This window comes from Triturus cristatus, chromosome 2_1 (assembly GCF_964204655.1).
Source record: "Triturus cristatus chromosome 2_1, aTriCri1.1, whole genome shotgun sequence".
In the NCBI taxonomy this organism is placed as follows: Eukaryota; Metazoa; Chordata; class Amphibia; order Caudata; family Salamandridae; genus Triturus; species Triturus cristatus.
The window spans coordinates 1,038,577,502-1,038,592,758 of NC_140581.1; the positions used below are offsets into that span (position 1 = coordinate 1,038,577,502).

Below are 15,257 nucleotides of genomic sequence, written 5' to 3' on the forward strand. Positions count from 1 at the left end.
TTAACAATCTTGACTCTTGGGAGGCTGATGTTCTGCATTCAATTAATCATTTCATGAAGCAGATTGTGATAAACTCTAGCCGAAGGCCATCCAAGACCCCAGCAAAGTTAATCTCTCTCTTGATTCTTCAATTGAATAAAGAAATAAATAGATTGACCATGAAGCAATTTATATATTCTCTAATGAGAGAAGCAGTCACCTCTCTCTCTTGAAAAGGTGCAGAAGTTGCATAAAGGCAAGTCAAGAAAAGCAAGCTCCTAACCTTACGTGGATAGAACTAAGAAAAGCTGCCTTTGAGAATCTTTTGAGAAATCTTTGTGAAATAGCTACGGGTGGTTGTGGGACAAGGGTTAGATCCTCCCCCTCTCCCATTGGAGAACTGTTGGGTCAACTTCATTTCTGCACTTTATGAAGCAAGTGAGGTGCTAGAGGGCCCCCCATTCCAGAATCCTGTAGTCGGCGCCCATAACTCTCCAACAATGCAATTCTCTACTGCCACAGGACTGGATGAAGTTCCAATCTCTGCAGCAAAGCAGGAAACATACCTTTGGGCCACATTATTATTTCGGATCTTTAGATTCTGCTATGCACATAGGATAGTTCCTACTTCTTGGACTGGAAGCATTTTTGTCCCCCTTTAATAAAAAAAGGGGACCGCAACAATCCTGTAAACTATCACCAGATTGCCCTATTAGATGCAGTAGGTAAGGTCTTCTCCTGATGTCTGTTGGCACAGTTAAACACATGGGCAGAGGACAACAAGATTACACAGCTAAAGCAGACAAGTTTCAGGAAAAAACATGGGATCTTAGATAACATAGCTGCATTACAAATATTTAATGAGGAGTACGTGGTTAATAGAGGTTATTTGATATATGTCGCATTTATAGACTTCTTCACAGCCTTTGATGAAGTGGATCGTTCAGTGCTGTAGAAGAAGTCGTCGGATCTCTGCATTACAGAAAATACACACTGCACCTAATCATTACCCTCGACTCTACCACATGGTACCAGGTTCTGTTAGGTGGTGATCGAGGACTCTCTAGAGTAATTCCAATTAAGAATGGCTTAAAGCAAGGATGTCTCCTCGCCCGCTGTTTTTCTCCCTATATATCTCAGACCTGCCCGATTCCCTTTCACAAAGTAGGGGTTTACCACCTAGTATCGGGGGACGGTCTTCTCTAAGCAGATGACATAGTGATTTTGGATCTTATGCCTAAGGGTCTCAACAGTCGATTGGGGTCACTGCAATATTTTGCTGATGCATATTATTTAAAAATTAACACCTCTATGTACAGAATACTCTGCTTACATGGTAAGAAAAAACATAAATACGACAACTTCCCTTGGTTTTAGGTTCGGGAGTGGTCAAGACATTTACTTTTTTGGCACAAATAATGTGCAGCAACTTGAGTGATATTGACCACATTTCAAATAACATGTGTAAAGCTCAGTCCCAGGCTAAGGGTTTGGCAGGACTCTATAGGGCCACAGGTAAAAGACACTTCTCCCAAGTTTTAGCCGTCTATTAGGCAAACATTCCTGCTACTCTCCTATTTTCAGTGGGGTTTACAGACATCTCAAGATGGGGCTTTTTGAATAAAGTAGAAGGGCAGATTTTGAGAATACTTATTTCTCGCAATACTTCAGTATCCTTGGCAGCACTAAGGCTGGAATTAGGAACTAAAGGTGCTTATGCCGAAGGCTTGGTGGGTATCATCCGGTAGGCTGCCTGCCTCAAAAAGAGCAAAGGGGACACCTTAAGGTACTACATGAGAATGGAAATTCTTATGGGATAACAGTTGTGAAAGCGCATTAAATGTAGGTTTTTGTCAACATTGCCTTTACGCTACTTGTTCACAAAAAAGTGCACTCAGGATTCAGGGATGGAAGTGACGCGATTTCTCAGAGTGTTTTTAATGTTCAACAGCAATGTAGTCATTTTTGAAACAGCATGGTTTGCCTAGCCTCAAACCTAGTGAATATTTTCTCTTTCTGACATATGGGAGCTTATTTCCAAGCCCCTTGCGCCACCGTTGGGTCACATTTATTGACGCAAAGGCGGCGCAGTGTGCTGCCCCATATTACCAAGGCCACGCAAAGCCACCCTGTGTGGCTTTTCATGGCCTTGTAAATATCACCCCTTGCGTGAAAGGGGCGTGCCATGGGTGTTGCTGTGGGTGTTTCCATGCAACACCCATGGATTCTTCCACACTCCCAGATTTACAACATTTCGTAAACCTGGGAATGCGTCAGAATTCTACGCCTCCCCAGGGGAGGAGTAAGGAGACACAACAAGGAGAAATATTTTTATTTCTCCTCATTTTTTTCCTCTTTCTATGTTTGCTAAATTCACAGGAATAGTGGCGTCATAATCTGACTCAAACACTACCTAAACCCAATCTAGGTATTCATAATTTTTCAATAATACCACAAACCCATGATTTCTCCCCTTGCACATTTTGCTTGGTAATAATGCCAAAATTTGCATATGAAAAACTGATTGAAAAGATGAATAATGTGCGGTATTTTAATACAATGTCTTTACATATTAACCCATATCCTGGAAAGGCAAACTTGGAATCGTAGGGTAATTTGTCACTGGGCAAAAGTGTGTTAATAGTTGTTCCCTTTCTGACAAACTATCACACTGTAAAACCAACCCATTCAGAATGAGGACTTTACTCTTTACCATGAACTTACTAATTTTAGAACATTTTAAATGAACCAGGTCAAAATATTACAGAAATTACAGCAAAATTACAGCCAAGCAAAGCATCATGCAGGAAATGAGATTAGCAGGATAATCTTTACAACAGTATATAGTATAGTAAAGATGGCATAACTGAAGGTAATATGAGGAAGAAGAAACTGAAAAGAGTGTACCATGTGCCAAAGTATGACTGGTTCCAGGCATCAGTAAGTGCTACAGCAGATGTGGTGGAAGGATCATGGAATATAAGTTTGAAGATTTAACCAACTTTGCATATTTAAAAATATTTGTGGCGTGTATTCTGGAGGTCTAAAGGCACCATGAGAGGTGGCCTGTGGTTACCAGACCAGGAAAAAGAAAAAATCAATGACAAATTCACAACTGAGATGTGGCTCACCACATAAGAGGGGGGCAACATTGGAGGAGGTGGGCAAGGCCATTTTTTCTTTCATAAGGACTTTTTCGCCTTTCAGATGTAGCCTACATTAGGGACTTCAGTCCAAGGGCTGTGGCAGTCCCAATTTGGGCATAAACAAGGCATTGTGTCCACATTTAGGATTACAAAGAGTGTGCAATAATCACCATATACGGTGTTTTTTATGAACACAAATGTCACCTTGTAAAATCTGGCGAAATTTGTGCAGGAAAAATGTGCACTCTTCCAGCTTGTCCAGCTTGTAATTGGGAAAACTTTCAATGGTTCTACATTTTCCTCCATTATGAACTGAGGAACTGGGAATGGGGATATAAGACCATACTGGGAGATGTATTATCTCCCAATACTACAGCAGCCTTTGGAATGATGATGTCAATCATCGTGATATTACTCTGCAGATTCAATCAGAGACAGGCACACTAAGAATGGTATTGTTACCTCAGGCCCCATTGGATTCATTTGGTTCATTGGATTTAGTGGATTCATAGGCGCTCCAGGCATAGGTACAACCGGTGTAATATCCATCTGAAAAGAAAGCCTCCAGTTAGAGGTAAGAACTAGAAAGCCCAACACATGGACACCACAGACCAAGAAGAAGACATGAAACAGCAAAGAGGAAACTAGAGAAAAGTACCTGTGCACTCGAGTCTGCTGCAGCTTTCGCAGGTTTTGCTTTCTGAAAAAAAAACAATTTTTCTTCAAAAATGTTAATCAGAGGCTGCCATTGTGAATATTAAAATTAAAATAATTTCTAGTAAAGACACGAACAGTGGAGAATTTCCATATTTGTTAGGTTAAGCTATTTCTTTTTTTTATATCAACCATGTTTATCATTACTCTAAGCCATGTTGGTGTAGGCCAAGTTTCTGCAGGCGTGGTTTGTCCATAGGAGATCCTCTGTTGTTGGGGGTCACAGACTGGCCTAACCAGGTGGCATTGTTGGGGTGGTTTGATGGCTACCAGGTCCTAGCCAGGTGGAGTGGTTTGATGGTTTTATCTGCAATTGAGTGCCATGAGGGAAAGCCTTCCAACTTGCCATCAAAACTGGTGTGAGTCTGATGTTATGTTTGGGATGCGTCTGTGGTGTATATTGAAGTGGGGAAAAGGATCTTAAAAAGATCTCCTTAACCTGAATTGTCTTTGTTGCTGTAGTCCACCCTGTGAGGACTTGGTGAAGTTCATAAGGATGGTAAAATTATTACACTTTCATAGAGACAGAGATTTTAATGTCATAGGTACTCTTATGCCTATGGCTGGCTACACTGGGATAGGCATTCTATATATGAATCCAGAATAAGAAACAACATTATATATGACTGACGTGCCCCCTGCTCTACATTATAAGGATATTACAAGTCATTGAGGAGTTCCGTTATAAGACCATGGAATTCCGCAGTGACTTGCAATAGCCTTTTAGCGTAAAGCAGAGGGTATTTTATTCCCTATAACATGGTCACACCATCATGCATCTCACAACAAGCTTAAATCCTTCACGAGAAAGCAATATTGTGGTTACAGACATGAAGAATAAAGCAGAATTTATAGTGGAATATAAAAATACTTTATTCCATGATTAATTAAAAACCTTTGCAACATTTTTTAAATAGCACCAGATTGCTTAAAAGTACTGGATTTGCATGTGGCAAGTGGTGGTTCAGTCTTCTAAAGCGTGTGCTTATGCAAAATAGGGAAAGCCAGGGATGTAGGGCCGTTGGAATAGGAAAGTGTGAAAAGTTTGATTAGAGTAAGTTTGTACACTTCGTAGACACCTGTGCAACCTGAGCCAGCGATGACAACCAGTCATGTTTGATGATTCCAGCCAAGAGGCGGGGTAACATCAAGATGGAACAGTCAGAGGGAGAGGGTTACAAGGCCAAATAATGACCTATTCACTGCTCGGCCCTTCGCCTAGAAGGTCCTGGGCCTCTATCTTTTTTGAGAAGCAGTGGATGAAATTGACCAAAGTACAATTTACATGGTGTTAGAGGGGTCAAAGTAAGCCAACACTGCTTCCCTGTAGGATCTTACATCATTAGTAATCCACCCCCTTCATAAAAGAATCAATAGTGCAAAATCAAACACACCAAAACGAAAATGGGGTTTTGTGGCAAAAACATATTACAATAGCTTTAAGGGCTTTATCTCAGAATGGGTGGAAACACGCAGAGAAATTTAATATTTCCTGTAATGAACTGTAGCATGCGAAAAATAAACATGTTGCCGTAAATATCTGCTTTCACGTTTCATTTAAGAAAAATATACATAGAAGGAAAAAACTGTTTTGATTTTCCTTTTTAAAAAGGGCACTATAACGATGCTCCATGACCTGCCTTTCACTTTGGCTGCTGGCTCTAACAACATGCAGCTGTAATAACTTATTTCAGCTAAGCAACTGGGTCCTTGTCTTATTACAGGTGGCTAGAGACATCACCGCTCGACTGTAATAAGGAAATTAGAGACAATTTTTTATACAGAGAAGACATGGTTTAATATATTGTAAGTAGAAGTAGGTATGGATCTAAATAGTAAAACACTGATGATGTCAACATCAATATTTGGTATCCATATTTAAGGATTGTGGAGCCTGAATGGTACGCCTCTTTGTCTCCTCACTGTTGATAGCTGGCAACAATATTGATGGCATCACCTTTTTCCCTAAAATGCTGCCACTGACTCTGCCCCATTCGGGGGTCCCCATTGTCTGGGCAGGTGACTTTAAATGTGTTATGTCCCGTCAGTTGGCTATGATGTCCACCAAATTGATTGATGTCAATAAAATGCGTCTGCTTGACCATTGGCTGCTCCGCCATCTGCGGGCTCGCATATATATTTGCATTACTCACTGCTGCATGGTTCCTACAGTTGGACCATTTTTTTATCAGCCAAAAGAAATGGGCTGAGTGTACTTAGGTGACTTATATGTGCAGACTCCTTTCGGATAACTCCCCTGTAGGATTGACCCTCCGACTGGGAAGGGTGAGTGCACAAATTTCAACCTGGAGGATGAAGACATGGGCCCTTACGGATGCAGTTTGCTGCCCACCTTCTCTACACCTTAACTGTATACTTTGAGGAAAACTGCAGGTCAACCACTAAAAAGGGCAACTGAGTGTGAGGGTATGTAGGTGGTGGTTTGGGGGGGGGGGGCACCATGAGCCAAATAGTGGGAGTGACAGGACAACTGGAAAGGGGAATTAGGAACTGGGAGTGATGTATAACCAAGTTGGAAGCACGAATGCCCAAACAGGGAGGGGACACGATGGGGCTGATTTACAAGAAAGTGACGCATCTATAAAGATGCATCACTTTCCCTGTGCCACAATTAGAAACCCTTGAGCCACTATGGATGCGCCGTATTTACAATATGGCGCACCATGGTGCAAGGATTGACAGATGCGTCAGAATTTCTGACGCATCTGTTGACGCAAAAGTCTGGCATTGCTGGAGTGGTGTCGCAAGCATGACGGAGCTCCAGCAATGCAGGGGGAGGCCTATCATCATTGTGCTGCGTCACTCCTTATGCATGCTTCAAGCAGGCGTAAGAATTTGACGCAGTGGCATCCTAGAAGTGGCGCAGTGAAATCTTGTAGATTTCACTGCGTCACTTCTACGAGGCTTTTTTGCGTTGGAACGCTCACCCTGCATACATCATACCTGATGCAGGTATAATGTGACGCAGGGCTTTACAACGTGACGCATCTCTCTAGATGCGTCATGTTGTAAATGGGCCACATTTTTACGCTTCTGCTGCGTTACGAAAAGTGACGCAACAGCGGCGCATAAATGACGCAAGAGGCTTGTAAATCTGCCCCGATGACTCTTGTGGAAGTGAAGTGCCAACTGAATGAGGTATATCAAAGTTTAGTTAAACATACTCATCGAACATTTATACAGTGACTGCATCAGGAGGAGGATAAAACTGGATCCCTCCAGGATTGGCTCCTTTGTAGAGAACTCAATAGATTCTGTATGCCATTGTCACTGACGCTGCGGGTCGAACGCACTGTACTGTTGACATCAATGAGGCCTTTCTAAGCACAGTTGCCAAAAGTGTATACACAGATGAAGACATTGGATGAATGTCAGATAACTGAGTATCTGAAGTTGGCTCATCTGGCCCACCTGACAATGGTCTTATGAGAGGAACTGGATCTACCCATAACCTGTGCGGAACAATTTGCAGCCCTAGGCAACATGCAGAACAGGAAAACACCAATACGGATGGTCTACTGCCTGAGTTTTACAAACTGGTACCTGCACGCCTTTTGGAAAAGCTCAGATAGGTGGCAGAGGAGACACTTCAAGAGAGACTCCTCCCGCTGATGATGAGGGAGGTGTCAGTCATAGTGATTTCTAAACCTGGGAGGGACCACGCCGTGTTGGGTCCTAAAACTGCTTGTCCATGGTTAACACACACACACTAAAATTATTAGTAAGCTCTTGGCCCCCATGTCGATGGGGGTTATGTTTTTACTAGTCACTGAGGATCAGATGGGCTTCATCCCACACAGAAGTACAATCTTTAATCTCTACCTTCTAGCACATATGGAGCACTCCCTGCACTCAGACAGTGGATGTTATATTGAGTCTTCACTTGACATCAGAAAGGCCTTAAATACTGTTGGGTAGGATTATATATTTGGGGTTCTGAGGGAGAACATTTTTGGACCGAGTGCAATTATGGATCAAATTGCAGTACACCTGTCCTTAGGCCAGAGTTTGAACATGAGGTTTGTGTCCCTTAAGTGAGAACTGGAGCAGGGTAAGCATCGGGGTGCCAGCTGTCACCACTACTGTTTGCCCTGGCCATAGAACTGCTGGAAAAATGTTGCGCAATGGATGGCAGACAAAGATATTTGAATTAGGCTTCCGACACGTGGTGTCCATGTATTTATTTATTTCAAGTTTTATATTGCGTGAACATGACCACCGAGGGTATCAGAGCGCTTTACAGATTGTGCAGTTGGACGAGCACATGTAAACACAAATAATCAACATATCGACAAGCACATAGACTTAGAATGTCCAACATTCTCAAGAGCCTAGCATCTAGGACACAAAACAGCGTCGAATGGCCCAGGAGTCAAGAGGAGAAGGAAGACTGAGGCAGATATTTTCTCATCAAGAGCTCTTTAACTTCTGATTTGAAGAGGGCAGAAAAAGGGATCACCCTGAGTTTGGGAGGAAGAGAATTCCAGATCCTTGGACACCCAGGTCCACATGATGGACCTGGATTAATCAGTGTCCCGATTACTGCACTTACTGGACGAATTCCGGCAGGTGTCGGGTATGATCACCAATTGGAATAATTCCAAACTGTTCCCTGTGGGTGCTCTTGTAAATGTGCTGCTGGAGAGTCTTCCAGACTTGGAAATAGTGTGCTGGTCGCGGTCCTTCAAATATTTGAGGTTACATGTGTCCCACACCCTGGATGGGGACCTTACCTGAATAGTAAGGGCATCTTGGCTGGCCTAGAGCGCTCTATCCCCTTCTGGCGGAAGCTGCCTCTGTCCCTTGCAGTCAGGGTGGCTGTCTGTAAAATGATTCCTAGATATCTTTACATGTTCCAGGGCACTATGTGCCTGTTACCCCAGTCTGTCTTTCGTTGGATTGATAAGAAGCTCACCCTGCAACATTTCCCGTTGTGGCAAATGGATACTGTTAACAGGGAAAAGGCACTCTTTTAGGGCTGCTACCCCTCGAGGGGGCTTATTGTGATAAATCTGACCATTCGCCTGGAGTCATGGATGGTGCCATACTCAGTGGCATTGATGTCTCAAGTTTGGGATCACTTTTGTAGATACAGGCTGAGAGGTACTCCTTTTAGGTCAGATATTGAGATCTGGACCTACCCAGCATTTCGGGATCTCAGATTAATTGCCCAGGGGGCGGGCTTGATGAAGGAAGGTTGCCAAATACTTGGGGATTCCTACAAGTGAGAAATGTGCATGACATTTGAGGAAGCAAGACAAAAATTTGACATTGGACCGGGCCAATTACTAACTTTTGCAAGGCTCATTGTGGCGGCGTGCCTGTGCTGGACAGGTTTCCGAGGGCGATCCCCAGAAACGTATATGCTCAATGCCATGGCAGACCTTCAGGAGGGGGGTAGATACATATCCCTGATCTATAAGCCAGTGGTAAATAATAGGGTGCACCCCCCTTGACAATAAGGGTTAAGTGGGAGCAGGATGTAGGTGTCTGTTTACAAGCTCTGAGTAGGAAAAGGTACTGGGTTATCCCAAGAAGGAGTCTAGTAATGGTAAGTTTCACCTTGTATAATTTAAGATACTTCACCATGACTATCTAGTTCCATGTATCCTTAATAAACTCTACCCAACACAAACGGGAATGTCCTAGATACAGACAGTCCACAGCCAACCTACTCCACATGTTATGGACGTGCCCAGTAGTTGTGGACTATTGCAAAATGTTTTTTGAGCATTTATCTGCAATACCCTATCTAATGGTGGAGTTCCCCTTAAGGCATTGTGTACTAACCTACTTTCAAAAAAGGAAAAATTCAATATCAGTTTGCATCACTGGTATTGCTAATGACAAAAAGCAGAAACAGTCCATGGTTCTAATAGTATTGCTTCCATCGGCTTACATTCTCTGACTGATCAACTCAGAAAGCCTTCTCCCACTATACTCCTAAACCATGCTTGAAAAATTGGCCTCAATTTAGTCTTGCTTGATTCCTCTCTGTTCTTTCTTCCAAGTGGCCCTCTTCTAAGTTCTTACCTTCCATCTGCCGCATGCTTTCTTCTCTGAGTACAGCCTCCTCTCATGCCTGTCTTTCTCAGTCCTTCTTATTCTAATTTTGCAATTGGCTGATACATCATTATATAGATCACAACCTTTCCTCTTTAAATCGCTATCCCTGCAACCTAACGTTCTCTATCTCCACCAGCCTATCTATCCCACAGACCATTCACCTGGAACCTCATAGCCCCACTAATGATCACACCTGACTGGTATTAATAGATCACAAAGTAACTGGAGCATATGGTTTTCTTGAGAGCACATGACTAACCACAATAACCAACAATAAACACTGAACTAACCAATAACCATTAACCTTGGGTTCCAGAGTAACATGCTACTCACCGTGAAGCGCTTCAACACGTCGTCAGGGGTAGTAAGCATTGTATATAAATCCAATTACAAAATAATAATGATTCACTGGGCTCTGCCTGGGGTCCCTCACTACAGGTGTGGTTCAAGGGAGCCTGGGAATGGCTGTTAGCAGAAGAGTTACGGCTTACCATGGTGCGAACTGATGACAGGGCCCCATGTGACATTCAGGATTGACGTGCTATGACGTATGTTTGCTGGAGAAAGTTCTGGACCTGCCATTGATGATATCCCCAGGTGAGGTGCACACCTAGTTTAGCTCAGCCGCCTGGACTACCTGAGGGTTGGTACTTGCTATAGCAGGTTACGGCTGCTGATTGGTAAGACATAACATGTGTCGCCTGTTTTTTAATTTGTGCTGTGTCTTCATGTTTAGGTGCTGTTATTGTTGACTTGATGTTGTGAATGTTTATGAAATGAATCAACATATTAATAAAAAAATATTTTGTATCAATTTAGGTCCGGGGTTCAGTGTTGTTTATTTTCACGCTGCTGCAAAGGGCCACTCCAACTGCTTAGTCTACTTATCAAACATTGCAAGTTTCACATTTCTTGAAATTTGTCAGATAATAAATGAACATTTTCAATACAGCGAATTGCTGTCTTCTCATCTTTAGAAACTCCTAGATTTAATCTCTGCCATGTTACACAGGCCTGTAAAATCACACACCTGCAATTCATTCAACATGACATACCACTTAACTATAGAGAGAGCAAAACACACAACTCAGAAAATGTCACCACAGAAAAACTTGGGTCAAGGGCTAAGGACAACAATGCTGTGTACAGGACAGATGCATAACTTTTCCTTGTAGGTGACCCATAAAGCATGATGGAGTCCTTGTCAGGTCAATCAATAGACCATCACTATCTTCTTCCTTCACTCCACCTCCCACACCATCTGAGAGCAAACGGGAGAAGTACAGTTGATGTGTTTTCTGACAATCCTCTGTTACATGGTTAAAATCTCTTTTTATGTACTAGAAAGGTCCAAGAGGGAGACCAAGATTCATTGGTGCTTTCTGGTTCATCTCGTCTTTGAGATTTCCCATGGCTTGTCAAGAAAGGTATATCCAAGCCCCTTTGAGTCTCACCTAATACGCAGATTACTCTGAGAGTCTGAAACTCCATAGATGTGAGGTGCAGGTTCTCTAGCTCACTAGCTACCCCTCTCCATTCACTCCCATGCTTGGTGACACTTATTCCTCCTCAAGTCTTGCTGATGGCGCGTTTCGGGATTAGAGAGTGCCAAGCTGTATAAAAGTGGGGCACCTTTTATCAGGATGACAGGACAAACCAATTCAGCAAATGAAGCTACTTTTGTGGATGAAAGGGATGGATAGACTGAGGTAAAACGAGTAATTCAATGGGTTCTGCACTCCTCTATGAGAGAAGGACACTGATTCTCTTACAGAGAATGTTAAAAAATATGGAAGAAGACCGACGTATTGCCACCTGCATTTACAAGATCTAAATAATATAAGAAATCTCAGTGAAATGGAAGTTTCAGAAGATGTGGGCAAAAGAGCTGGGCTTCATCCATGAAATGGCTCAGTGTAAGGGCTATTTGGGGCTCTCCTACATAGCAGTTATATAAGTGCAGGTTATCAGAGCAGGTCCTAAAATAATTCTATAGTAACATCTCTTTCCATGCAATGTATGACACAAAGGTTGATCTTTGCTGTTAGAGAAGAGAGGTGCATTCACCCATGTACTGTGGAAATGCTCTTCTCTTGGTGAGTTTTAGAGGGAAGTCTTAAGTATCTAAGGATTATTACAGGTAGCACCCTCCCAGGGTCCATAGCGAGAATCATTCTAGGATGAATGCCCAACACAGTCTGGTATCCAGTGAGAGAACATGAATCATTGACTTATGGAAGAATATGTGTGTATCTTTTATGATTTTACAACCGAAATAAAGATTATGATGATGATGATGATGACTTATAGGTTCCTGTACACATGTAAATAGACATATGGGGGCACCCTTTCCATCATCTCATATAAATTAGTACCATCAGCCCAAGTATGTTTTTTTTAAAGAGAAGGTGGGGTGCTCATTCAGGGATTCCAATAAGGGTTTGTTATATACAAAATGGGTTCTCATTGATATAATACTTTTCAAAAGATTATAGAAATGTACTTGCCCTATATTTGAAACAGGTACATATTTTCTTGGATTTGCCTACCGAAGTTCTTGGTCCTTTAGGCTAATTGGCTTCTGGGTGGGAGCTGTGAGCACTGCTATTACAGAAAAGTGCCCTTGGCTCCAAGCATGTGACATTGAAGGCTCAGTATAGATAGATCTGCGATATATATTTACCCGGGCTGGAGCAGCAAAGACAGCAGTCACAACACACAGATATATGATAGTCTTCATCTTTACAGACAGTTCTGAATTTAAAAAATAAGAATAATGTGTTAGTTATAAATATTCGCTAATTGCCATCACATATCTAAATTGTGGTTGTACTCCGGATGTGGTGGTTTAAACTATGAATTAGCTGGCTTGAAAATAAATCCGCAAACTCAATGAAGTACAATTCTGATTGACAGTAACGTCTCCGATGGTACTTAACAATTAACAATGATTTAATAATTAGTGACTTTACAATCCAGGGTTAAACAGGCATTGGCAAACTCAATTGGTCTGTCGTACATTTCGAGTCCTGACCAAAACAATAAAAAAAAGTCTGATACGGATGAAAAACAGAACAAACAGAGATTTGGCAAAAGCCAATAGGTCTGCCATAATGTGATGATAGACACATCGAAATATTTTGCGTGCAATTGCATAATGAAGACAGAGCTACTCATTCGGCCAAAGCTTAGTGGTGGTGGTGGAGCTTTATGTCATATTGATGGTGGCAGCATTGGTGTTTGTGTTGGGATTAGTTGTTGTGGTATTAGTGTGATACTGGTAGTGTTGGTGGTTGTGGTATCAGTTATACCGTTTATAGTGGTGGTGGTGGTATTGGTGGCAATGGTGGTATTAGTGGTGATGCAGGAATGGTATTATGGTGGTAGTAGTATTGTTATTGTGGCGATGGTTTTGGTGGTGTTGGTAATGGTAGAGGTGATCATATGGTAAAGGTGGACACTCTGCACCTGAACCAAGGAGGGACTGTTGGTCAAGAGGTTGGTCACAAAAAGCCAAGCAATAACAGTGTCTCAGATGGAACCACGGTAGCATCGTGAGGTAAATGACAACCAGGAACAGTAGACGAGGGATCACCATTAAAGTAATTCAAAGAGGGATGACCCCTTACTGTTACCAACTGTGGTGTTAAAGAGGAAAGCAGCACTGACAGTGATGGTGTAGTATTAGTGGTGGTAGTGTTGGAATTAAAGAAAATATATAAGCATGTTTTGGATCTGCTTGTAGCACTGAATCTGTATAGCTGGCTATACAAGCTAATATTAGATAGAATCTAACATGGGTCATACTAAAGGACTGATACTGCTGAAATTGACATTGATGTTCGGTACAGCAAACCTCAGGATAGTACATCAATGCCCCAGACAATCAATCTCAAAATGGTTTGACTAATTTTTGAGACATAATTATATTCCAGTAAAGTGAAACCAATACACTACTGACAGACTTCAGTTAACATATGGAGAACCATAAGGATACCTGTTATGAGCCTATCTGTTAAACATATATTTGAACTCTCTTACAAAATCTCTTCAAGCAATAGCTCTCAATCTATATATATTTATATATATTACCTACTGGTGGTCGCCAGTAGGTAGTTATATTTAAGACGTTGTTTCCATAGAAAGAGCGTTTTTTGTTTGGCCAGGAACTTTAGTGCCCTTGGACGCATCCTCATGAACTTTTCAGAAATTAGTATGATGCTCACTTCAGGTGCTGTCTTGAACGTTTCTGATTGATCTGTCAAATGGGGGCCGATAAAAAGGGGAGGGTCCCAAAACATGTTTTACCCCATGCAAATTTCCATTGGGATTTTAAACATGACTATAGCCCGAACTGCTAAACGGAAATGCACCAAATTTGGCACAAATTTCGCTGTTGGTTCAGAAAATGACCTTTATGTGAAATGGTGTAAATCCTTCAGCAGTTTTTGAGATACTAAAAGAAATCCAAATTTAGATTGATAGGGATCTGGATCCTCAGAGTATCTGACAATCCCCTGTTCAAATCTGATTGGCTGCTAACACTTCAATCAGGAAGTGTTGATAGCCATTTTGGGATGTGGTTCAGCTGTGTCCAACAAAAAAGGTTAAAAAACAAGAAAATGGGGCCTGAGGTCCCAAGGTCTCCCTGTGACCCAGACAGGGTCAAAAAGCACTTAAAAAAAAAACATTTTGCCACAGGAACGTGACAGAGCTGTGGCAATTTTTTTTTTAAAGCAAGCATGGTCTCCCGCTCTTGTTTACATTATAGCCCTGAGTGGGCAAGGTCCCAGGGACATGCAGCATTTTATAAAAAAGAGGAGGGCACATGGGCCCCTCATCTAAGGGCTTATTTTTGCCACTTTCCCGGCTTAATGTTTATAACTAGCAGGGGCCATGCAGACTTCCTTGGGCCCTGAGGACCATCAGCTCCCCGGGGTTTCAGTTAAATTTGGCAGGGGGGGCCACACCAACCCCCTAGTCCCTGGGGACCACCACCTCCCTGGGGCTAGTGTTAAAAATTAACAGGCCATGTGACCCCCCATTCCTGGGGACCAACTCCTCCCAGGGGCCAATTCCTTTATATATAAAAGAGGAAGGGAGACCTTGCATCTCTCCTCCTGGGCCCTATACGAGCCGGGGACCACCAACTCCCTGGGGCCAGCCCATGCAGATGAAAGGGGAGGTGGCGCTTAGCCCCCATCCTGAAGCTAATAATAGACCTGGGGACAGCCACCCCCCAAGGACGGCTGCTGCTATGTTCCGGGCTGCCAACCCCTGGAACATTGCTGTTTGCTTTTGCTTAGCAGGAACTTTGACAGCTTCCGCAAA

At 42.5% G+C, this 15,257-nt stretch overlaps 1 protein-coding gene across 6 annotated transcripts in view; it reads right to left on the reverse strand.

Moving 5' to 3' along the window:
• Positions 1 to 15,257, reverse strand: part of LOC146866305 (uncharacterized) — a 110,635-nt gene that overhangs the window by 83,753 nt on the left and 11,625 nt on the right. For all 6 annotated transcript variants that reach the window (XM_085640840.1, XM_085640837.1, XM_085640838.1 and 3 more), the window contains exons 2-4: positions 12,610 to 12,680; positions 3,784 to 3,825; positions 3,588 to 3,674 (exon numbers count right to left, since the gene is read on the reverse strand). In XM_085640840.1, the coding sequence (XP_085496966.1) occupies positions 3,588 to 3,674; positions 3,784 to 3,825; positions 12,610 to 12,666 (186 nt within the window). In that variant the 5' untranslated portion in view covers positions 12,667 to 12,680. The remainder of the gene's footprint in view (positions 1 to 3,587; positions 3,675 to 3,783; positions 3,826 to 12,609; positions 12,681 to 15,257) is intronic.